The following is a 26,835-nucleotide window of genomic DNA, read 5'->3' as shown; positions in this document are numbered from 1 at the left end:
GAAAGAGTGGAAATCTGCAGCTGGCAGGGTGGGGGATGGGGAGCATCTTCAGGACATGCTTGAGACCTGGGATAGGGGATGCTCCCTAGAATCAATGGGGCTGACCTTAGCTGAGACGGCAGTGGGGTTATGAAACCCGAAGAGGCAGGCAGGAACCCTAGTGCAGCGATAGGGACACTAACCCATCCACAAAACCTTCAACCCGAAATTTATCCTGCCTACAAGAAACGCAAGGTTGGGGAATGGAGCAGAGACTGAGGGAATGGCCAACCAATAAGAGGCCCAACTAGACACCCGTCCCATTGGCAAGCAACAACCCCTGACACTACTAATGATACTGTTATGCTTGGGACAGGAGCATGCTGTCCTCTGAGAGGCTCCACCCAGCAGCTGACTCAGACAGATACAGACACCCACAGCCAAAGAGTGAATGGAGCCTGGGGACTCTTATGGAAGAGACGGGGGAAGGATTGAGGGCCCCGCAGGAACTCCATAGGAAGACCAACAGAATCAACTAACCTGGACTCTTGGGAGCTCTGAGACTAAACCACCAACCAAAGAACATACAGAGGCTGAGCATAGCTGCTCCTCCCCGCACACACACACACAGCAGATGTGCAGCTCGGTCTTCATGTGGGTCCGGAACACCTGGAGCAGGGGCTACTCCAAAAGCTGTTGCCTGTCTGTGGAATCTGTTTCCCTAACTTGGCTGCCTTGTCTGGCCTCGGTGGGAGAAGAAGCGCCTAGCCCTGCAGGACTTGATGTGTCAGGGTGGGGGTAGACCCAGGGAAGGCATTAATTACTCTTCTCTGTGCTCTGACAAAAAGCCTGATGAAAATAAGAAAGGATGTTTTTTCATTCACAGTCTGAGGCTGCGGTCCATCACCGCGAGACAGTGAAGCAGCTACTCACATTTTGTCCACAATCAGGAAACAGATGAACAACTGATGTTTCAGTTACTTCCTGTTATTATATTATTGAACAATCCTAGGAAAACAGCTTAAGGGAGGTAGGGGTCAGTCCCATCTTAAGGTTACAGGTAACCATGACGGGGAAGTCTTGGGGGCGGGAACTTGAGGCAGTCGGCAGCATTTCACCTGCCTAGCCCTCAGTCAGCGTCCTCTTCTTGATGAAACTCAGGGCCCAAGTCGGTGGACCAGTGAGTGTCACCTTCTTTTAGAGTTAGGCCTCTTACCTAAGTAAACATATTAAGGTAATCTCTCATAGCAGGTGCAGAGGTGGGTCTCCTAGGTTTTAGAATCCTATCCAGTTTACAATGTAAGATTATCTTGATCCTTCCCTTTTGTCCAGTTCTGGGGTCTGGGCCCCAGGGCAGGGAATGACACTGCCCAATTTTAGAGTATGTTCCCTCACTTCAATTGCTTTCATTTAATCCCTCCCAGACACATCCAGAGACTCATGTCCCTGATGATCTTAGATCTTGTGAAGTTAATATTAACCACCATAGGATGTAGCCCTGCTTCTTTTAAACATTTTTTTTAAAAAAATGATTTATTTTTATGTTATGTGCATTGGTCTTTTTGCCTCTGGGTATGTCTATGAGGGCGTTAGATGCTCTGAACTGGAGTTGCAGATAGTTGTGAGTGGCCATGTGGGTGCTGGGAATTAAACCCAGGTTCTCTGGAAGAACAGCTAGTAGTCTTTTCTTTTTCCCAGCAGAATGTTTTTATTGCTTATTTGGGAATTTTACATAAGGCAACCTGACTATACTCACTTCCCAAGCTTCCCAGGTTTACCTCACCCTTCTAATCCTCCACCCCCCCCAATTCACAAGTATGCTGTCCTGTATACTCAATGGAGCATGGTCAAACTCCCAGTGGCCAACCCCTTAAAGAAAAATGAATTCTTTCTTATCTGCACTCTTGCCAGAAGCCATCAGATGTGGAGAGCTACACTTCAGCCTCCTGATCATAGTTCTTAAGAGTTCTCTTCAATGCAGCCAGTACTAGTAACCACTGAGCCATCTTTTCAGCACCCAAATTTTAGATTATAATGTAATTCCTCTATCTCTCTTTTCCCTCCTTCCCTCTGAACCCACCCAGGTATCCTCCCTTGCTCTCTCTTTTAGTTTCATGTCCCTTTTTTCATTTTATTTTTCATTGTTGTTACACACATATGTGTATGTGTATATCCATATATATTTCTAAATACAACCTGCTCAGTCTGTAGTAGCTGTTGTAGCTGGGCAGTTCTTACCCAAGATGAGATCAGGATGAGCTCTTTATGAATTAAGTTTTTATTTAGCCACACAGAGCTGGCCAGGACACATACTACCCTGACTATAAGTATAAAGTGGCACCCCCAGATCTGTAAAGGTTATAAAGACAAAAGCTACAAGCTGGGCACTCCCTGTGGATGCTGTTGAGGCAGCTGTTGGCAAGCATGGCAGGATGAAGACGTTTTACAAAAATAGGGCAAAGCTGTGTTACCATGGTATCATTGTTTGGTGGGGGAGAGGAGCAGAAAGCCTCATGGTTACAGAAGCAGATCAATGGCAGTGACTTAAGGTTCCCACAAGTACTATCCATGCTTGAGGGTCAGGCAAACCTCAATCTTAGCCTGAGGTTGGGTCAAGAGTTAACAAACATCTTTTTTCTCAGTACATACATTACAACATTCTTCTCAGCAGTTCATGGAATCTTCTCTAAAATAGACCATATTTTAAGAGAAATCACAAATCAAGATGTACTCAATACAAACTAAATCTCTTATGGCGTCTCAATTCCCAGTGTAACAGAACTAGGAATTGATATCAAGGACAATAGAAACTACATAACACACGGAGACTGAACGGTGCATTTTTAATGATCACTCACTGAGAGAATCAGGGGGGAAATTAAGAATACAACTTTCCAGAACCCTTGGGATACAGCTAAGGCAATTCTTAAAGAGTTTATAGTTGTGAGTGATATGACAACATCAATGCAATTACATGACATCATCAGATGATTAAGACATAACTAAGAAGATCTGATATTATAGTTGGAAGGATATGACATCAATGTAAATGTATGAGATCACAATCTGAAGGGCATTACATCATCAGTGGAATGATATGATGTAATTTGATGACCAGGAGATCAAAATTGGCAGGATATGAAATCATTGAGTAGAAATGGCATCAATATAACTGAGACCAGAATTGGAAGTTTATGACTCCATCAATGGAATTACAAAATGTCAAAAATCAGATGACTCTGACATCACTTGGAAAGTTATAACATCATAATTGGAAGGATGTCATCAATGCAAATATCTCAGATCATAATTGGAAGGATATGATAGCATCATTGGAATAACATGACATCATAGTCATCTGACTATTGTCTCAGGGTTTTATTGCTGTGGAAAGACATGACGACCAAGGCAACTCTTATAAAGGGGAACATTTCATTGGCTTACAGTTTCAGAGGTTTAGTCCATTATTGTGGTGGAAAATATGGCAACTTGCAGGCAGACTTGGTGCTGGAAGAGGAGCAGAGAGTTCTACATCTTGATCTGCAGGCAACAGAAGTTGTGTGTGTGTGTGGACTACATGCTGCACTGGAACCTCTAAGCCCACCTGCACTGTGACATACTTACTCCAACAAGGCCATAACTACTCTAACAGGCTATGCCTCCTAATAGTGCCATTCCTTACAGGCAAGCATTCATACACATGAGTCTATGGGAACCATACCTATTAAAACCACCACATTCCACTCCCTAGACCCCACAGGGTTGTAGCCATAACACATTGCAAAATGCTTTCAGTCCAACTTCAAATGTCCCCACAGTCTATAACACTCTCAAATTTGCTTAAAAGTCTATATAGTTCAAAGTCTTTTCTGAGACCCAGGCAATTTCTTAACTGTATTTCCCTGTAACATCAAAATGAACACATATACATTCTGTTCCAAGAAGGAGCATAGTGAGGAAACGATGCACACTGAAGCAAGACCAAAAATCAACTGGAAAAATTCGAAATTCTGCATCTCCATGTCTGGTGTCAGAATGCTCTCCAGATCTCCAACTTCTTTCAGTTTTGTTGAACACAACACACTGCTCTCTCTTGGGCTGGTTCCACCCCCTGTTATCAGCTTTCCTTGGCAGGTGTCTGGCATTTCTAATCTCTTGGGCAATCCAAGCTTCACCTTCACAGGACACCCCTGCTACGTGACTGGCTTCAGCAGCTTTCTTTAGTTGCAGAGGAAGATTCTACAACCTCTTTCTTCATCCTTGACCCTAAAGTCAGAACCACGTGGATGAAGCTGCCCAGTTCTGCTGCTTGCTTGAGCTGGAACATGGCCTCTCATTCAATTACATTTCCACCAGTTTTCTGATTTTGATGTTTTTCCTTCACTGCCTAAGCGTGGCTGTCCTGAAACTTGCTCTGTAGATCAGGCTGACCTTGAACTTAGAGATCTGCATGCTTCTGTTTCCCGTGTGCTGTGATTAAAGGCATGTACCACTACAGCTGGACCCAAACCGTTCTTTGATTCTTTTTCACATGATGGAAGCTTCGCTGGGTGGGATCTTGCCCTGAGGCTACCACTTCCTTAATTTCATCTGATATCTTTAATTGGTTCATCTCCTTGAACACAGGATATAGCTCCATTCTACTTCCTGATAACTCCTTTAATCCTTGAACCATACACTTTGTATTTTTCCGTGCTCATTTTGCTCTTTCCCATCAACATGCTCTTTGTAAGAGTGAACATAAGTTACCACATGACAGAGTCTATACTAGGCTATTTGAGTTTTTTCTTTGGCCAGTGCAATTAGTCCAAAACTCCAGCCTTAGGCAAACTATTCAGACAAGGGTATAAAGCAGCCAAATTATTTGCCAAAATATCACAAGGACAGTCTCTAGGACACATTCTTCTTCTCTGAAATATCTTGAGTCAGACCCCCACAGTTCAAATCACCCTCAGCACCACTGCCTTCCATGTTCCTACTAGTATGGCCTATTAAGCCCTGCTTAGAGCATTCCACTGCTTTCCTAATCAACAATCCCCAAATCCACGTTCCTCCAAACAAAAGCATGGTCAGGCCTATCACAGGAATACCCCAGTTCCTGGTACCAACTATCTTAGCTAGGGTTTTATTGCTGTGAAGAGACAACAGGGTCAAGGCAACTCTAAAAGGGAGAGATTTAATTGGGGCTGGCTCACAGTTTCAGAGGTTCAGTCCATTATCATCATGGCAGGAGCATGGCAGTGCCCAGGAAGACGTGTGCTGGAGAAGGAGATGAGAGTTCTACGTCTTGATCTGCAGGAGCAGAAGGGACTGTTAGACACTGAGCATAGCCTGGGTAGGAAACAGAAAGGGTAATGGAATACATGTATTAAAAATACAGAAGTTGGGACTGCCTGAGGGGAAGAGAGGGAACCAGATAGAGGTGGGGAGGGGCATAGAGGGGGGATAGGAAAGTGGAATAAATGAAAAAACAAATCACAACAGCAATGCCTATAAAGATGCTATAATGAAACCCATTACTTGTATATACCCTTATCCAAAAGGAAAAAGGAAAAAGAAAATATTAAAAAAGAAAAAAAAACCCACTTTAATAAAACTGCCTGCTCTCACAGAAATGTTTAAGATTCCATTTGATGACTATATAGGCACTGATGAGATTTAAATGACAATGCCCACATAGGTGGGGTGTAGGTTCAGATGTTCACACACTGGACACCCAGTTGTTTAGGTTTTGGAGGTGTGGCCCTCCTGAAGGAAATATGTCGCTGGGGCTGGGCTTTGACCGGTCAAAGCCTAGCACTCTTCCTAGTGTGCTCTCATGCCTCTGGCTTGTGGTTTGAGATGTGAGCGCTCAGCTGTTCCTGTTGCCCATGCCTGCTTGTTTGCCATCCCTCCCTACCATAATGCTGATAGTGTGGTAGCCTCTTACCCTCTGGATCCATAAGCCCCTCCAAACCCTCTAACAAGTTGCCTTGGTCATGGTGTTAACACAGCAATAGGAAAGAAACTGATACAGGCACCAGGGCCATTTGTCCTTTAAAACTAGTCTAATTCACTCCCTGTTGAGTTGGAACCCCTGTGCATCTCATTAGGTCGTTGTCTCCAAATAAACACAGGAATAACATCACATTTCTGCCCCACTCGCCTGGTCACACTACCCCTTTCTTTCAGAAAAGAATGCAGAGTACTTGGCTGGTGTTTCCTCTTTGATGTTATATAATTTGACTGCTATGGCATAAAGTCAGAGATTTTATGATGCATGACAAGGGGCTGAGTGAAGAAAGCAAAGGTTTTATATACCATACATGTAAACACTGAGTAACAATAGGAAACACGATGGGTAGGGTCTTCGCTCTGTAATGAAGCACATGGGATTTGTAATATATTCCCTCTTCCCTTTGCCTTCAGCAAGCACATCAGTGGCTTGTGGTTATTACCCAATGGAGTGACCTGAACATTCATTTCTTGGGGAACCAGGGCATTAACAGCTATGTATAGGCTGTATTATTGTGGCTTTCTGTTGACCTGAATCAGAAAGCATGGTAATAATAATGCCATTACATACATACTCTGTCTCATATCTGTATGGAACAGAAACCAAACTTTTCCTTGATGGTCAGGATTAGTCACCTACAGAAAACAGTCATTTCCCTCTTTGCATGTTGATTCAATGGTGCAAGGACCCCCCAAAGTGGCTAGCTAGACCTGTAAATTTCCAGTTGAATAACTCTATTTTCTGTTGGAAGCATTTCTCCTTTGGCACTTAGACCTGTAGGCCAGGAATGCATAAGGTAGGGGAATAGGAAGAAAATGTTTCTTCAGGTACATCCAAAGAATAAGGGTGGGCAAACCTCTCAAGTCCTGGACCTGTGTGTGAGCCTGAGCTGTGGGAGGAACAGCACCGTACAGTGGCTGATGCACAGCACACACAGCAGCTTGCTGAGGAAGCTGGCCCCAACCAAAGGGAATCAAGCCAACCAGAGTATCGTCAACTAACCTTCCAAGTAACTGCGATGAGGAAGGAGTTACTTTTCCCAAGCACGGGGGGGACCAGGGTACCCGGCTGTCACAGGGCTTCCTAGGGAAGTTTTCAGCCTATGCTCATCTGTTCAGACTCTCCGAGGCTGCTGCACATCCAGGGGATCCTGACTATCGCTTTAGCTGGCGGCAGACCTTGGAATCTTCTACAGGATGCTGACTTTCTGGATGCGTACACACATGTGAGAGTTATGCTGTCCACTCAGACTCCAAAGGAGGTCCTGGGAAGCCGGACAGTCCAGCCAGTATCAGAATTCCCGTGAGTAGTTAGAGATGGTGAAGCTGCAAGGCTGAAGCCTTGTGTAAAACAGAGTCTCCCTCCCAGCCACCTTGAGCTCCTGCCTGAAGCTGCGGGTGCCTAGAACGTGAAATGCTGGGGAAAGCTTCTGGTAGGTGAGCAGAGAGAGGCCAAGAGGAAGTTCATGTGGCCTGCAAGACCACATGGTTTCTACGTCTACTGATGCTAATACCACAGCACTACATTTCCAGACACTGGATCTGGAGCTACAGTATTTAGTGTTTGCGGGGCTGTGCTTTGTGCCATTCTTCCTCCATGTTTTCCTGTTTCTCCTTTTCGAATATATATGTATTCACACACATATATTCAGATTCATTGCTGTATATGAAAGTACCTATTTTCTTCTTGATTTTTACCCTCGTATATAGCTTACGAGTTTGGCCTGAGTTTTAGAGGTGACTTTAAATTCGGACTTTTGAGAAATGTTGTGGCAGTTAAGAGTTGGAGACACCTTGAGGACAGACTGAATGCACTTTGCATTATGAGATGGACATGAACCTTTCAGGGGGTGGGACAGAATATAAGGCATGTCCTTAAAAGGCTCATGTGTAATAAAGCTTGGCTTTCAGTTGAGAAACAAGGTGATTGGTTCACGAGAGTGCGAACTTGACTACCGGATTCATTATGTTTAGTGAGATACAAGCAGGCGGGCTTGGTTGGAAAAATAGGTCACTCTGGGCATGCTGTCTAGGAGTATGTCCTGCCTCTGACCCCTTTTTGTTCCTCTCCGCTTCCCAGCTGCCACTGGGTGAAACTGGGTGAGTTCTCCTCTGTCATGCCCGTCTGCCTCACCACTGGAACATGAACTAACGCCTCTGAGACCACGAACCACAGTAATATTGTAAAACGTTAGGCTGTTTTTCTCAAGTGTTTGTCACAATAGCAAACATGACAGATGTTTGACCATCACCACACAGTCGTCTTTCAAAAAGGATTTATGTACTTTATGTGAATGCGTGTGTCTTAGCTATTACTGCTGCGAGGAAGCACCATGACCAAAAGCCGGGTGGGGAGGACAGGGTTTATCGGGCTGCCACTTCCATGTTGTGTCTGTCACAGAAGGAAAGCAGGACAGGGCTGGAGCAGGGCAGGAACCTGGAGGCAGGAGCTGGTGCAGAAACCATGGAGGGTGCTGCTTACTGGTTTGCTCTTCACGGCTTTGCTCACTCTGCTTTCTTATAGAACCTAAGACCACAGCCCAGGGATGGCACCACCCACAACTGGCTGGCCCCTCCCCCATCTATCAGTAATTAAGGAAATGCCCTACAGGTTTGTGTACTGCCTGAGTTTTTAAATTTTTTCTCATCTCTTTAAAGAAGATTTATATATTATATGTGAGTACACTGTGGCTGTCCTCAGACACACCAGAAGAGGGCATCAGATCTCATTACGGATGGTTGTGAGCCACCATGTGGTTGCTGGGATTTGATCTCAGGACCTCTGGAAGAGCAGTCAGTGCTCTTAACCTCTGAGCCAAAAAGTAAAATGGTATTTAGTTAGCTTTTAGGAAATTAAATAAAAAATGCAGAATAAAGCAAAAATAAAACCATAATATGTCATGTGACTGATCCTGTCCAAGCACAAGAGCATTTATTAATGAGCATAAAAGTAAAATTCATCACCACAGTTGCTCTTTTCTCAAATTGCACTACATGGTTTGTTTTTTAGAAGCCTGAGCTAGCCCACCCCCTACCATGTGACTGAGATTCCAGTTCCATAGGGAAACAAGTTTCTGTTCTTGGAGGTCCCAAGATTCCTCAGAACTTCTGAACTGGCACTTTCAAGAAGAAAATAGGCACTGTCAGTGCACAAGCCGTCCTGCCTCTGGCATTCTAGTGTTCTAAGTTCTCCACATGGCAACAGTTCTAAGCCATCAGTGTTACTGGCAGCCCTGTCTGTAGCTGCTGCCACCGTTCTCAGTAGCAGCCTCTCACACTGCATCAAAATGGCGATTAACAGAACTTTAATCTGTGCTGTGCTTTAATCACAGTCTGCTCTGATGGAGGTATTTTCCCGATCAAGTGTCCCTCCCTCAGATGACTATGCTTTGTCTGAAGCTGTCATACACAAATATAGCCACCACAGCATGTTTTACACACACACACACACACATACCACACTCACCACACTACAGCAACACAGCACACACAGCACACACACCACACACATTACACACACAGACCACATACACCACACACCACACACACACACACACACACACACACCACTCCACACATCACACACCACATACCACAAATATACCACATATACCACACACACACACACACACCCCACATACACACCCCACACCACAAACACACACACACCACACACACACCACATACACATCATACACACACACACCACATACACACACATACAAACACACACACAAACCACACACACCACACACACCACACACACCAACACACACATACCACACACACATACCACACACACACCACACACACCACACACACACACACACACACACATACCCACACCCATCACACCACACCCACACAACACACACACATACACACCACACCACACCACATACACCACATACACCACACATACCACACCACACACACTACACACACCACACACACACACACCACACATACACCACACACACCACACACACATACACACACACACACATGTACACACACACAAGCACACACACAGAAGCACACACACACACTTACCACACACACCATACACAAGCACATATACACCACACACACACCACATACCACACACACCACAGACACACACCCCAGACACGTACACACACACACACACACACACTTACTACACGCACACATACACACAAGCACACACACACACACACCACACTATACACACAATCACACACACACACACAAGCACACGCACACACACAAGCACACACACACACAAGCACACATACACACTTACCCTGCTCCCTGAGGGCATTAGGTCCCCCTGGAACTGGAATTTGGGGTTATTCTGAACCTCCGTGTAGGTGCTGGAGACTGACCTTGGTTCCTCTGTATGAGATGCTCCTAACTGCTAAGCCCTCTTTCCAGAGCACAGACTTCATCTTTTAGGTTGTGTTCTCTATGTAAACCTCTATTACTACTTTTACATTTGCTCTTGAATTAATATTATAAAAAAAGGGAACTTTTGATCTTAGAGTCACACCAACTTGCATATTTATCTGTGTAGAAATAGTTATCTTTCTTGGTGTTGTTTCTGTCTGTGGCTTTGAGCAACCATCTAGTGTTCTTTCAAGTTCAGCCTGAAGCCTGAGCAACTCTCTACGAGTAGCAGACTCCTTCAGATTTTGTTTAATCTGTAAATACTTAATTTCTGTCTCATAATTATTGTGGCTTGGAAGCAAAGCATCCCCCATAGACTCATGTGTTTGAATGCTTGTTCCCTAGCTGGTGACTCTGTTTCTGGAGATTATGCAGATTTTAGGAGGTAGAGTCTTACTGAACGGTCGGCTGCTCGAGTTGGGGCCTGCGGGGTTTAGCCTGGCTCCTGAGTGCCGGGAAGTGAGTCTCTGCTTTCTGGTCCACCCGGCTACAAGAGACTTCTCAGTCCCAGGCTCTCGCTACTGTGAATTAACCATGCATTTCCTGTGTAATAGACTTCATCCTCTCACAAGATGAGCCCAGCCCACATCAATCCTTATTCCTAGAGTTGCTGCTGTTAAGTGCTGTGTCACAAGGATGAAAAATGCAGCTAACAATGCTTCTGGATACAGCGTTCTCCCGGGACAGTAGTTTTCCTTTCTTTCAGCATTTTGAATGTTATTAACACCCTCCTACTTTCTGAAGAGCGATAGGCTATAAATCTTATCAAAGGTCCCTTGCATGAGAAATCTCTTTGCCAATACATGGTGGGATTCGTTATTGTGGACATAGTAGAAATTCTATTTCCAAACCATCTTACAAACAGTAAGAAAAAGCTCCTTTCTTGGCACCTCAGATGCCACTTTCAAAGGACCTAACACTGACTGGGGTGGCAAGCAGCTGCTCACTTAACAAAGGGGCTGCTGGTTTTCCTGACGTTCTGGGCTGGGTCAGTGTAGCTTGGATTGGTCATAGGCAAGGCTTTATGCTCACTGTACAAAGCAATGGATCTTACCTGTACTCAGATCATATTTATGCTCCTCTACCCTCTCTTGTCTCCCCCAGTAGTAGCCTTTACCTTTCCTCAACAGTTCCCCTGCTAGTTTCATGTCATATGTGCATGTACACCTATGTAAACATGAGTACAATCTAAGTTCTACCCATGAAAGAAAACAAGTGACTTCTTTCCCCTTTCTGGATCTGGCTTTTTAAAAAAATGATTTCCAACTCCATTGGTTTCCTAGCAAGGACACAGAGCTGTTCCACAGCGTTGTTCTGTTTACGGCAGAACAAGCCTCCAGAGTGAGCGTGTGATAATTTATCAGGTATCTGTGGCTGGATACATAGGAGGCTGATTCTACAGTTAGGTGCCATAGTAAAGGTTGAAGAGCAGATAGCCCTGTACTATGATGACTCACTATCCATTGGTTATAGTCAAGCAGTTGTATAGCTGAATTGTCTATTGGTTTTATTCTGAGATTACCGATTTCCATAGTGACTCCACCAGCCGTGTATAAAGATTCCTCGTTTCCACATTGTCCCTGGCATTTGATCACAATTGTTTGAAATTGTAACCCTTCTGATGGGTGACAGAAGATCTCAATATAGCCAGCCCCCACACCATTTACACATTAATTTCCAAGCCAGCATGTAGAGTAATAGATGTTGTTATGGCAACTTCATACATATCTGTGGTCAAATATAGTTAATTTCCTTTTCCTCCTGTCTTCCACCTTATCCCCTTTCCCTTCCTTCCTGAGCCCCTTCCTTCCCATAGTTACTCTTTGTTTTTTGCTTTCACCAAATATATATTCCATTACCATCTGTGATGGTTTGTGTGTGCTTGGCCCAGAGAATGGCACGGTTAGGAGGTGTGGCCCTGCTGGAGTGGGTGTGTCACTGTGGACGTGGGCTTAAAGACTCTCATCCTAACTGCCTGGAAGTCAGTCTTCTCCTAGCAGCATTCAGATGAAGATGTAGAACTCTTAGCTCCTCCTGCACCATGTCTGCCTGGATGCTGCCATGCTCCCACCTTGATGATAATGGACTGAACCTCTGAACCTATAAGCCAGCCCCAATTAAATGTTGGCCTTGTAAGAGTTGCCTTGGTCATGGTGTCTGTTCACAGCAGTAAAACCCTAACTAAGATATCATCCTTATCCCTCACACCCCCCCTTTTTTTGTAAAAGTATCTTAATTTCACCTGATGACTGTGGTCTCAGATCAGAGGCTTACTGCTTCTGTTAACCTAGGCCTAGTCCTGGAAGTTTCTAGCCTTTATACAATCCTACATAGAATGTTTTCAGTCTCTGAGACTTACTGCTGAATAAGCTTACCCTTTGTAGATTTTTTTTTTTTAATGAACTCTGGCTGGCTGGCTCAATTCAGCTGTTCTGGCTCAAACTCCTCTCCAAACTGACTGATTCAATCTGGCTTCTCTCGGCTTCTCAATGAATTGCTCTTTGTGGCCTCAAGCTAACTCTAGCAATCTATTCAGATCCTCTGGCTCCTTCTGTCTGGCCTGTTCTCTTCTCAACCTGTCTCTGAACAACTGTCCCGGTAAAACTGTTCCCTCTCTTCTCTGCACTGCTCTCTCTTAGGAAGCTTCTTTCCTCTCTGTTCTTGTGAGAGTTGAGCATATCCTAATCTGTCAAATCTCTCTGATGCAACATGCTGTCTGCCACTGTATTAGACATTACTTTAAAACACGAGTGCTTCCTTCTACAAACTAACTTTACCATCATTGTTTGGGATTAAAGGTCTGTGCTAAGGCTGAGCTACCCCAAAACTAGAACCAGGTTTTTCTAGTAAACAACACAATCCTGGGGTTCACAGTGTGATCAAATATCTTGTAACATTTTTTCATCACACACACACACACACACACACACACACACACACTCACAAACACAAACAGAGAGAGAGAGAGAGACATGGTGATCTCTAGTTCCATTTCTTTCCAGAAAACCTCACATTTCCATTCTTCTTTATGGTTGACTTGAATTTTATTGGTGAATAAAGACACTGAACGTTTTTCATATATCTATTGGCTATACATATTCTGTGTCCTGAGAAGTATTTAATTCACCCAGTTCCTTTAATTGAATTACCTGCTCTTTGGAAATGTTCAATTCTTGAGGTACTTCTACCTATGACAAAACACAGAGCCAGAAATGTCAGCCTGCCACTCCATTTTAGGCATTTCTGTATCTGTGGGCTCCAGTGAGGAGCTGGTGTGTTATAACAGGTTTTGCTGAGTAGCCTGGGCCTTCAAATTCTTTTGCAAAGTAACCTAGGCAACCGCTGTCATAACCCACACATCTGAGGTTCTATCTCTAAAAAACTAGTAGGAAGGTAATAACACATCATCCAGTCTTGCGACCTTTAAAATGAGTGATTTTTGGTTTAAATAAGAGCAAGTGCTATGGTTTTCTCTGAAAGATTATCTAACATTTGAGTGATGCTGGGAGTTTACCAAGCACTTTATGGATCATGCTTCCCCTCCCATTTGTCTCTGTTTATCATTTGTGTGGCCTGCTTGGTTTCAGCTTGGTGTATACAGGCACCAAACTTCTATCCCATGCCCCAAGACGTAACCCACAGACCACATGAAGCTCAAGAAGGGCGACCAAAGTGCGGACATTTATTCATAGGAGGGGATATGGAGACAAAGTTTAGAGCAGAGACTGAAGGAAAGGCCATTCAGATCCTGCCCCATCTGCGGATCCAGCCCATATACATACAGCCATCAAACGTAAACAATATTGCCGATGCCAAGAAGTGCATCATGACAGGAGCCTGTTATAGCTGTCTCCTGAGAGGCTCTGCCAGAGCCTGACAAATACAGAGGTGAATGCTCGCAGCCAACCATTGAACTGAGAATGGTGTCCTCATTGGAGGAGTTAGAGAAAGGATTGGAGAACCTGAAGGGGTTTGCAACCCCTAAACAAGAACAACAACCAACCAGAACTCCCTGGGATTAAACCTGGGACTAAACCATGCCATCTGCATGGACAGAACCATGGCTCCAGTTGCATACGTAGCAGAAGATGGCCTTGTTGGGCACAGTGGGAGGAGAAGCCCTTGGTCCCGCCAAGGCTCAACGCCCTAATTTAGGTGCATGTCAGAGCGGGGAGATGGGAAAGGGTAGGTGGGTGGGTGGGGGAACACTTTCATAGAAGAAGGGGGAGGGGGATGTGATAGGGGTTTATGGACGGAAGCCGGGAGAGGGGATAACATTTTAAATGTAAATAAAAAAAAATCCAATGGGGGAAAAAAAAGTTTAGCCTTGAGCATAGTCTGGCGCTTTAAGACAAAGCTGCTGAAAATGTGATTCTGATGGGCAACAGGGTCAGGTCCTAGGGTTCTTTGCCCTTTGTCCTCGTGTGATGGTCCAAAAAAAAAAAAAAAAAAGCTGTTTTCTTTCTCTTGCTGCTTTCAAGACTCTCACGTAGTCCCTTTACAGCAGTTTTATGACGTGCCGTGTATGCATCTCGGTGTTTGCCCAGTTTGGAGTCTGTCGAGCCTTCTGCATGTGTGTGTGTGTAGATTCGTATCTTTCATTACTTCTGGCCTTTTCAGCCACTGTGTCTCAGAACACCCTCTTCTGTTTTCCTCTGCCTCTGGGTTCCCGAAGAGTGTGCTACTCCCCCAACCCCCCAGGACACTGGCACTCTAGTACATTGATTGTTTCCCCCTTTTCCTTCTCTAGTGGAATAGGCTGAATTGACCTCTCTCCGTGTTTGCTGACCCTTTTTCTCCTGCATGCTTAAGTATGCTCTTGAATCACTTAGAAAAATTTTCATGTAAGCTGTATTTTTTTTTCTTCTTTTTTGTTATTGAGTCATAGTATTTGTATGTATTTGTGGGGCACAGTTACGATAATTTAGTACACTTAATTGATGTGTCACTATCAATTCAGGATAATAGAGTGTATTTTCAAATATTAATTTCTATGTTGGTAATTTTTGTGCTCTTGTCTCTTTTAAAATTATTTTGAAATACACCGTATATTGCCCCGACACGAATTCCTCTACTGTGATATAAAAACCGATTGAAAAAATTTCTCTGCAGCAGTGCTGTGTGTCAGCTTTTTTTCTGTCCACCTGTAATATATATTATGTTGGTAAATTGCCACGTGCTGTTTAAGCTTGTTGAATGCTGTCTGGCTTTTCTGTTGCTGTTATAAAATACCCCGACAAGAGCGTCTTAAGGAAGAAAAAGCTTATTTTGTCTTCTTTGGGGGGCAGGGCTGCAGTTCAACATGATGGGGCAAGCATAGCAGTAGAAGCATGCATCCTGCTGGTCACCCTGGGCCAGCAACAAGGAAACAGAGAACAGAAAGTAAGACGAGGCTTTAAAACTTAAAATGCTACTCCCCGGGTTGTGCTCCTTCCAGCCTGGACCCACCAAAGTTCCACAGTCTTTCCTAACAGCACTGATGGTGGATGGGCAAATGTTAAGACACAGGAACCGGTGGGGGCTAGCATTTCACAGTCAAACTGCCGCAGTGGATTCTGGGAGCGAGTTAGGAGGGTTCTTCCTTCCAGCATGCTTATTTCAAGTGTTCTTCAAGAGGATGGATGATTTGGCCTCCTGGCTCTGTAAGAGGGCCCAACAAACGTTGTGTCCTTGAGAACAGCTATGAGGTGAATTATTTCCAACAAAAGGGACTGTTGTCTATGCCCTAATATGAAATGCCTTCAGTGGGAATGAGAAGGCTGAAGCTCACCCGGGGAGAGAAGGTCCTGCTTGGCTGGGAATTCTCACCTGAGATCTCCAGCGTGACTGTTGCAGGAGGGCTTCCCAGCGATGTGGTAAGCACTTCGCTTGACGACCGTATATTTCTGCTGCTTTTTCCCCCCTTTCTTCCCCCTTTTGCTTGGAAACTTTGAGAGAATGCTCCTTTACCTGGGACTGTTGATCAGGAATTCCAACTGGCTGCCTCGGCAGGGCTTCTCCAGTTGAGTTCTGCTGGATGTTTGTAAGTTCCTTTCCGGTTCGATAACGTTAGCTCTCACAGAGGAGCCACTCCAGCATCTCTGCTGGATGTCGTGTGTGTTTTTCTATCTACCTGCCACTCACTATTTATTCCTTCACATTTGCTCGTTTTATGCTTGATACACGTACTCCTCTAAAACTGAAAGCTCAGCTGCCATTTTCTAGACCATACAGGTAGGATACGTCCCTTCTCCTCGGTCCTTCTCAAACTCCACGGATTACTGTTCCTTCTGTTTTTCTGCGATGTCAACATTTTGGCTTGTGTAAATGAGCAGGAACAAGTGATATTTGTCTTTGCGTGTCTTATTTCACTTAACATAATGGCTTCCAGTTGCACTCATGTGGGCACTCATGACAGTTCGTTACCTTTTCACAGCTGAGCAGTATTTTGCTGGGTGCACTGCACTGTCTTCTATCTGTACATCGGCTTTCTGGATATAGACTATTCCCTGAAGCTTCATTTGTTCAACACAGTGGTTTTTAATGCACTCGTGTCCTGAGGTAGGGCTCTGGAGAAGGAATTGTGTCATGAGGCTTTTGATTGGTCAGTGGAATAATTCACTGATAGGCTGTTGGGAGTTGATGGATATTTAAGAGGCAAGGCTTAACCAGAGGCAATGAGTCCTTGGGGATCTAACTTCCGGGACTTTATCTGGCTCCTGCTCTCTTTCTTTGCTTCCTGGACACTATGCTGTGCTACATTGGCTCCTTTCTGTTGTCACATCTGGCTTGCTGTCAGGTCCCAGCACAGAACCAAAGGTACCATAGGCTGACATTCCTGAAATCTGAGCCATAGTCAATTTTTCCTCTAAGTTGTTCGTCTCAGGCATTCTGTCACAGCGGTGGGAGCTAGCACATCTTGATGCAGCCTTTGGTTGGCTCCACATCTGGGCTGCTGTGAAGAGGGCTGCCGTACTCATTCCCTTTGGCTATATACAAGGGATCATCAGATCATAGGATTTCTAGTCCCTTTCAAAGAGTCTCCATATTCCAAACAGGACAATCAAGCTGAATGAATTTACATTTTCACCACAGTGTGTTAAGAGTCCCTCTTCATTTTCTCGCCAACGTTTTTCCCCTTTTGAGATAGCCTCACTATGTAGCCCAGGCTGGCCCCAAATCTCCCACCTCAGCTCCCCAAGCGCTGATCACAGGCACCTGCTGCCCTTCTGAATCTTTTAAATATTTTTGGTACATGGTTTCCTCAAGCTGTTTCCCTCCTATTAGAGATTAATGTTCCTGTCGAGCAAATCTGATATCTGACATTTCTTGGGGATAATTTCCATAATTTTTCTTTTGTGTTTGTATACTTCACAATTCGCTCTTATCTGTTTGCACGCTTCTTTTGTTTGGTTGCTATAAAAAAAACACAACAGAAACAAACTGCATGTCATAAATATTTTAATATGGCAAATATGGAAATAAACTTCAGTAACATCGCTTGGATTTGGGTTTGTTAATTATTGAGCGATATAGCTATTTATTGAGTGATTTTTCTACATTTTGTAAGTATGGTTTCGTTTGTGTTTGTTCTTCTTGCCTGTTCCTTAGTCTCCTCACGAAAGCATCAGTCATACATACTAGGACCTGACTCCTGCCTTCCCTTCACCTTCACTTCCTCGCTGGGTAATTTCTCTTCAAACACAGTCACATTCTGAGGTACAAGGTATTGGGACTTCGGCATATGAACACTTGGGGAACACAAGTCATTTGTGGACCACTTCAGTCGGGGTGGAGGACATTCAGGTCTCCATGTCCTTCCTGCAACACTGCAGGGAGGCCAAGGGCTATGCAACATTTTCGGAGTAGAGGAGACTTCTGGCTCCTAGCCTGCCTTCTCTGACACTCCCTGGTTTGAGGTGGTGGTTTGGCATGGCTCACAGCACAGGCTTCCAAAGGTGGGCGGCGTTGCCTCTCTGTCGCCCTCTGCTGGCACCAATAGGAAGGACCCTTGCGGTGTTTGTTTTCCATCTTGTTTCCCTTTCCTGGTCTTTTGGTGAGAGCAGTGGGCTCTCCTTATGTATATCAGAGGCAGGAGACAATGAGCATTAGGATGGCTTTCATCTGCCGAGTCCACTGCTCAGCTTCTGCTTCAGCTCAAGCTAGGCCCCATAATCTTTCTAGGCTCCGATAATCATCCCGCCTGTCGGACCCGTGGTTGTAACAATTCCTCACTCTCACAAACTCCGCTGTGTGTCACCAGAATTTTCATCTCCCCGAATGGCACTGATCTTCTGAGAATGGCCTCTTCACCACACCCTCGGGTATCCAGTGCTCCTGTTGCAGTGTTTGCTCACTGCCTTGCAAGTGAACTCTCGTTCCAGTCTCATTTTTTTGTCCGGTGAGGAAATATTCTGACCAAAAGCAACATCAAGGACAAAGAGGCTTTTCTTCCTTACAGCTCCAAGTTCTACGCCATCATTCCGGGGAAGTCAAGGCAGAAACTAGTTGAGTCATGTCTACAGTCAAGAGCAGAGGCTCAATGCACACGTTTACTTGACAGACTTGCTGCTAATGCTTGGCCATCTTTCCTCCCTTTTATACAGTCCAGGGCTGAGCCTGTAAACTGGCACCACCACCCACATTCCATTAATATTAATGATCAGTCATCAGATTACCTGCAGACATGAACATGATCTAGAGTCGTCTTTAATTGAGACTCTGCTCAGGTGAGTTTGGGTTCTGTCAACTTGATAGTTAAAACTGAGCAGCACACTGCCACGGTCTCCTTTGCTCGCCCTTCCTTCTCCATGCTTGCAGTATAGCACCACTGTCCATTCAGAACGTCGAGGGCCATCTCCTCATTGTGTGCCAAGAGCTGGCAGGAGCCAATTTTCTTGGAGGATTTTGTGGAGAAAGGGTTGTATGTGAGAGTGAGTTACTTAATCTTGCCTTGTTGGATTTTAATTTCCTTATCCATGGAGTGGGTCTTAATATCCGCTCTCGCATAGGCTTGCTATGAAGATAAAGTGAGATAATATATGTACAAGTGTTTAGCAAATGCATGCAGACGAAAGAGGTCCAATAAATATTGGCAATTTTGCATTTAATGAAAACTCCAAACTTTTATACCCCTGCAGAGAAGATGTACAGCTCGTATTTACTTTCACCCAGGGAAAAATAACACCTTAGATTTGCGGCCCATGAAGCACTCTGACGTTCATTATCATATTTAATCCATGCAGCAGCACCTCAAGGAGGGAGGGGGATCTGCAGGCTCCTTCCTTTATCTTGGGTTTTAATTGGAAAAGAAGAGTCACAGAGCAGGAAGCAACTTGTTAACTAATGAGCAGAGAATCAGACCTAGACTTTTGTTAGCAGACCTTCATAAGAGATAGGAAATCACATACAGGAAATCATTGAGAGGTGTGTGTGTGTGTGTGTGTGTGTGTGTGTGTGTGTGTGTGTGTGTGTGATTTCTTTTGAGGTGACTGATAAATAAAATGCCCGGAGCAGCTAGAGTGTTGTGACTTGAGCTATGAAGGAAGGTACAAAATCCTTGTGATGTAAGCCAAGAGAAGCCTGTTTTTCAGAACAGAGAGAAGCTGGTACCCAAAGGGGAAGCCTAGAGATTCAGAATGCAAGAACAACAAGCAGATGGAGGCCTCACCTTCCAGTCTTGTCCTGTTAGATGTCTACTGTTTCGTTTTGGGTGGAGGAATGGGACTACACCATATGAGTGGGCACTTAGGAGTAGTGGAGTTGCGTTATGTTTGGGGTGGCAGCTGCTCCAGCATCCCTAGAATAGCCCTTTCTCACTCTGGTACCCGGAAGCTGCACAGAGATGGGAAGTCACAGCCTGGGGCTGTGGTTGTTCACGGAAGGGAGGACTTGATGCTGACGGCAAGCTGGTGGCATGGACTGGAGAACCAGTTTCTGTTCTCTTGCAGCTGAGGTGAATGAAGTCACTAATCCAGAAACACCCACCTGGCTTGGGATCAGCACGTCCTGACTGCCAGTTGTGTTCCCACAATACACCTCTTCTCCTCCCCATAGTGCTGAAACGATGATGCCATCTCCACCCCCTCAGATTCTGTGCTCAGCCCCCTTCTTTGTCCCCTTCTTTTTGGGCTGCATAACCCCCCGCTCAGCTATTGTCACTCCCATATCCTCCTCTCAGGTCTCCAGCTTGTCCCAGGGATGCCCTTCCCCTCCCCATTCCTCCCCTCTCTCAGCCCTCTCACCACTCTCCCAGTCTCTTCCTACAGCAGATCCCCATGCCCTTCCTCTCCCCATCCCATTCCTCACCCACTTCCCTCTCTCCATCCCCTTCTGATGTCTATTTTAGCTCCACTTCTATGTAAGATTCAAGTATCTTCCCTTGGACCCCCTTTGTTACTTAGCTCCTTTGGGTCTGTGGGCTGTAGCATGATCGTCCTGTACTTATTGGCTGATATCCACTTACCAGTGACTAGATAACATGCATGTCTTTCTGGGTCTTGGGTACCCCATTCAGAATATTTCCTAGTTCCATCCATTTCCCTGCCAATTTCATGATGTCCTTGTTTTTAACAGCTGAGTAGTATTCCATTGTATAGATGAACCGCATTTTCTTTGTCCATTCTTCAGTTGAGGGCCATCTGGGTTGCTTCCAGTTTCTGGTTATTATGAGAGCAAAGCTGCTATGAGCATAATTGGACAAGTGTCGCTGTAGTGTGGTGGAACATCTTTTGGATACATGCCCAGGTCTTAAGGGAGAATTATTCCCAATTTTCTGAGAAACGGTTAAATTGATATCCAAAGTGGATGTGCCGCTCTGTACTCCCATTAGTGATGGAGGGGGTGTCCCATTGCTCCACATCCTCTCCAGCATGAGCTGTCACTTGAGTTTTTGATCTTAGCCATTCCGATGGGTGCGAGATGGAGTCTCAGAGTGGTTTTGATTTGCATTTCCCTAAGGATGACTAAGGATGTGGGACATTTCTTTAAGTGCTTTTTGGCCATTGGAGACCCCTCTGTTGAGAATTCTATTCAGCTTTGTACCCCATTTTTTAAAACTGCCTCACTTGGTTTGTTGGTGTTTAATTTCTTGGGTTCTTTATACATTTTGTGCATTAGCCCTCTGTCAGATAAAGGGTTGGTGAAGATCTTTTCTTTTTTTTTTTTTAAACTTTTTTTTTTTTTAAAGATTTATTCATTTATTTTTATGTACAGCATCCTGCCTGCATATGTGACTGCAGACCAGAAGAGGGCATCAGATCTCATTACAGATGGTTGTGAGTCACCGTGTGGTTGCTGGGAATTGAACTCATGACCTCTGGAAGAGCAGTCAGTGCTCTAACCGCTGAGCCATCTCTCCAGCCTGTGAAGATCTTTTCTTATTCTATAGGGTGCTGTTTTGTCCTAATGATGATGTTCCTTGCCTTACAGAAGATTTTAAGTTTGTGAGGTCCCATTTATTAATTATTGATCTTAGTGCCCTAAGCCAATGTGTTCAAAGCTATTCTTCATTTTCCTTTATCTTCTATTGGATTTAGCGCATTCTGTTTTATGTTGAGGTCCTTGATCCACTTGGATTTGAGTTTCGTGCAGGATGATAAATATGATGCATTTGCCTTCTTCTACATGCAGATACACAGTTAGATTAGCATCATTTGTTGAAAATGCTTGCTTTTTCTTCTGGTTTCTTTGTCAAAATCAAGTGTCCACAGGTGTGTGGGCTTATTTCTGGCTCTTCGAGTCGATTCCATTGATCAACCTGTCTCTCTTTATGCCAATAGCATGCAGTTTTTACTCACTGTTGCTCTGTAGTATAGCTTAGGGTCAAGGATTGTGATACCTCCAGAGGTTCTTTATTGTAGAGGATTGTTTTGCTCTCCTAGGATTTTTGTTTTTCCATATGAAGTTGAAAGTTGCTTTTTCAAGGGTCTGTAAAGACCTTGAATTTTTGGAATTTCACTTTAGCAGTTTCTCAGAAAATTGGGAATAGTTCTATCTCAAGACCCAGCTACACTACTCCTGGGCATATACCTAAGGGATATGCTACCATATACTACAAGGACACTTTTGAAATTGTTGGAATTTTGATGGGGATTTCATTGACTCTGTAGATTGCTTTTGGCAAGTTGCCCATTTTTACTATGTTACTACTACTGATCCAAGAGCATGGGAGGTCTTTCCATCTTCTGAGATCTTCTTCAGTTTCTTTCTTCAGAGACTTGAAGTTCTTGTCATACAGATCTTTAACTTGCTTGGTTAGAGTTATACCATGACAGTTTATATTATTTGTGGCTATTGAGAAGGGTGTTGTTTCCCTAATTTCTTTCCCAGCTTGTTTATCATTTGTATAAAGGAAGGCTACTATTTATTTTATATCCAGCCACTTTGCTGAAGTTGTTAAGCAGTTGTAGGAGTTCTCTGGTAGAATTTTGGGGGACTCTTATATATACTGTCATATCATCTGTAAACAGTGATACCTTGACTTCTTCCTTTTCAATTTATATCTCCTTTGGTTGAACTTCAAGTGCTATGCTGAATAGATAGGGAGACAGTGGTCAGTCTTGTCCTGTCCCTTATTTTAGTGGGATTGCTTTAAGTTTCTTGCCATTTAATTTATAATTGACTACTGGTTTGCTATATATTGCTTTTATTATGTTTAGGTGTGGGCCTTGAATTCCTGATCTCTCCCAACACTTTTTACCATGAAGAGGTGTTGGATTTTGTCAAAGGCTTTTCAGCATCTAATTAGATGATCGTGTGTTTTTTTTTTATTTTTGCTTTTAATTTGTTTATTTATATGGTGGGTTACTTTGGATGGATTTTCATATATTGGACCATCACTGCATCTGTGGGATGAAGCCTACTTGATCATGGTAAATATTGGTTTGGATGTGTTCTTGAATTTAGTTTGTGAGTATTTTATTGAGTATTTTTGCATCAATGTTCATAAGTGAAATGGGTCTGAATTCTCTTTTTTGGGTCTTTATGTGGTTTAGGTATCAGAATAACTATGGCCTCAGAGAGTGACTTAGGTAATGTTCCTTCTGTTTCTGTTTTGTGGAATAGTTTGAGGAGTATTGGTATTAGCTCTTCTTTGAAGGTCTGGTGGAATTCTGGGCTAAAACCATCTGGGTTTGGGCTTTTTTTGATTGGGAGGTTTTTAATGACTGCTTCTATTTCCTTAGGAGTTATGGAACTGTTTCCTCTTTAAGAGCTTCTACCTGTTTGCCTGTTTTTCCCTGGTTTTACTTTTGGGAATTATTTCTATCCTTCCTATAGCCCTCTACCATCTTCATGAGACAGGATTCAAGATCAGAATCTGGCTCTGCGGGTGTATTAGGGTATTTAGGGCTTGCTCTGACAGGAGGTCTGGGTTTTGATGTTGCCAAATGGCATTGGTTTCTATTGCTTACCTTTTACCATCTGGTTGTCTCTGGTGTTAACTGGCCTGGGTGTCTTAGATTGGAGTGGATCTTCCGGGAGGCAGGTAGTGCTGTCTCTGGTTAGAGCAGGCCTTCTGTGTCCCTGGTTTGAACAGTCTTCCTGGGAGACAGGCCAGGCTATGGGGTGGTTGAGTGGGCACATCAATCTGCCATGTGTACAAGTGGAGGTGCAGACTGGAAGGGCAATGGGTGCAAATTGTCTTCTCGTAGCACCAAAATTTACCTTTTTTTTTCCTTTTAACTTAAGCAGTCTTTAATGAAAGCTGTGCATGAAATTTCCACTCCTGCATCTTCTTGATAGTTTCTTCCTTGTGTTTATTTGCCCTTCTCCTTTCCTACTTGCCGGGACTTGACTTTCCTCTCCAGGATCTTCTTGCGGTCCTTGTCCAGCTTTAGGCTGGTGATAAACACCTTGCTGGGGTGGATGCCCACATGGACAGTTGTGCCGATAGCCTTCTCTCGCTGGACTCGTTCAATGTAGATGACATATTTCTTCCGGTACACTTGGACCACTTTGCCAATCTGCTGGCCTTTGTAGTGTCCTTGAACAACCTGAACTTCATCGTCCTTTTGAATGGGCATAGACCAAACATTATACTTCTGTCTCAGTTCTTTGGAAAGAGGAGAAGACATGATCTTCCTCTGAATGTGAGAGAGAGGGTACATTGAAATGCCGTTTGCGTTCTTGCTTGGGTCAGAAGTCACGAAGGGATTGAACTTCATTTTGGCGGCTGCGATCCCCAAAATTTACCTTTTGAAGCTGAAGCTCTTGTTCTATCCTGAGTGTGTGTGTGTGTGTATGTGCATGCATGTCCTGACATCCATGTGTAGGTGGAAGATAGTTTTGGGAGTTACTTCTCCTTCTACCTCTACGTGCGTCAGGCTTGTGGGTCAATACTTTTACAGCTGAGCCAACACACTGGCCTTTGAACTGATGCTCACATAACTTTGGAGGTAGGCTGCCAGCTTACTACTTTTGGTACCAAGTGTGTTTTCTCCAGTTCCTTTCATACTGTGGCCTCTAGCCACACTGATAAGCCATGCCAGGTCTTCCCTTCACTAAAAGTTATAAGACAAACAGGATTCTGACTTCTGTTTATTACAGTGGTAATTTCCTTCCTTTAGCCAGTTCCACATAATAGTTATTACAAAAAGTGACATGGGGACATGGTTCAGTGGTTAAGAGCACTGGCTGCTATTTTAGGTGGACCCGGGTTCAGTTCCTGGTACCCATGTGGCAACTCACAACCATTAGTAACTCCAGTTTCAGGGGATCAAACACTCTCTCCAGGTAATGCAAAATGTAGTACTCAGGCATACACACAGATAAGATACATGTAAAAAAGTCATAAAATAAAGTCTTAGTTATTGCCAAGGCTTTAAAAATGAATCCATATCCTTTGGATCTCATTAGACACACTTTGGCATTTTTTCTATTTGCTGTCCAAATTAGATAGTCAATACAAATATTTTCACAGAAACGAAAATCTTTGGGAATTAAGATAACACTTAAAATAAATCTGTAGATCAATCTGAGGATCATTGGTACCTCTACAATATATTCTGACTACTCATGAATAATGTGCCTGGTCATTGACCCAGATCCTTTGAGATTTCCCAATTGATTAATCAATCTAATTTTCCCCATAGAAGAAAGAACCCTGAAGAAAGGGGGTTGCTTCCCAAGGTGAGGGTAAATAGATTTTTGTTGTCCTTACAGACTGGTATATGAGGAAAGGCTCAGCACAAATCTATTACAGTGAAGAACAGGGCTTTGTGTGGGGTTGGGAGTTGTGTAGCCTTTGGGTGAGCCCAAGTGGGAAAGGAACCAACTTTAGTTGTCTAGAGATACGAGACAAAGTTGTGTCCTAGACTGGGAGTCTTCTTTGTACACAAGTGAAACAGGTGCTGCAGGGACCACACAAGAACCAAGTAGCAATTCTTTGTCTATTAAGCTGGTTCCAATTGGTTTAAGGCTGTCTTTGGTTCCATTTCAATAAATTTATGCAAAGTTTTGGGAGGATTGATTTAGCCGGGGCTTCTGCTTTCATTCATCTGTTTATATTCTTTCTTTAGCCTTTAGGGGTTCTGAGAGCATGGCTGACTCTTCAGCTGTTCCTTGAATCATATGCATTAGATATGATGTCTGATATTTCTGTACTGAGTCCTCAGAAGTATGTTTATCTGGCAAGTCTGATATAAAACAAATCTCTTGCTGTCAGGCAGGAAGGAGTTATCTCTGTGTAGAAAGGCTTTTCTCCAGATGCTGCTGCCCAGGGAGCAGCCACAGGTTGAGATGTACAAAGGGACTTGTTAAAAACATCATCGCTTTCGTATCCTGACACTCTGATGTACCATAGTAACACCATTTGTGATCTGCACTGTAGGCCCCACATTAACAGGCAGTCTCTCCCTGAACCTGGGACTTGTATTTTCTCAGCTAGGCTGTAAGCAGGCAAGTCCAGGTGATCTCCTGTATCTGCCCTTCCCCAGAACTGGGGTTAAAGGCATTACAGGATGTCCAGCTTGTTCTGTGGATGCTGGGAATTGAACTCCACTTCTCATGACGCACAGCAAGGATTCTTAACCATTGAGCAATCTTTCCAGATTGATCCTTATTTTACTTATGATTTGAATGTTTTGTCTATATTTCCTTAAGCCAAAGGCTATGATAATGGTCATATATAATTCACTTTTTGAAGAGACAAGCTACAGTAATAGTCATATTACTGTAGTCATATTAGTCATATTACTTTTTATTTTCTTGTCTTTTCAAGGCCAGTCTTGAACTGAGAATATCAAGATTATTCAAGTCCTGTCCTTTCTATCTTGTCTCGAATCAGTCCTCCTCTACCCACCCTAGGGTACAGTCAAGGGAGGCCACCGACAGCAAGTAGCTAACAAGAACTCTAGGCTGACTTTTTAGCTTAGCCATTCTGAAAAGATGTTGGGAAGCGGGACCCTTCTTTTGAAAGGACAGCCCCTTTAGGAGGCAGAGTTAGAGGAGCAGTGT

General features: G+C 44.0%; 1 protein-coding gene across 1 annotated transcript; it reads right to left on the bottom strand.

Annotated features, from left to right (window-relative positions):
* Positions 1 to 24,137: 24,137 nt before the first annotated feature.
* LOC116894284 (60S ribosomal protein L26-like) lies at positions 24,138 to 24,554 on the bottom strand. Its single transcript, XM_032895992.1, has one exon. The coding sequence runs from the start codon at positions 24,543 to 24,545 to the stop codon at positions 24,138 to 24,140; it is 408 nt and encodes a 135-aa protein (XP_032751883.1). The 5' UTR covers positions 24,546 to 24,554.
* Positions 24,555 to 26,835: the final 2,281 nt, after the last annotated feature.

Source organism: Rattus rattus, chromosome 2 (genome assembly GCF_011064425.1).
Source record: "Rattus rattus isolate New Zealand chromosome 2, Rrattus_CSIRO_v1, whole genome shotgun sequence".
Lineage (NCBI taxonomy): Eukaryota > Metazoa > Chordata > Mammalia > Rodentia > Muridae > Rattus > Rattus rattus.
This window is presented reverse-complemented; position numbering and strand designations above follow the sequence as displayed.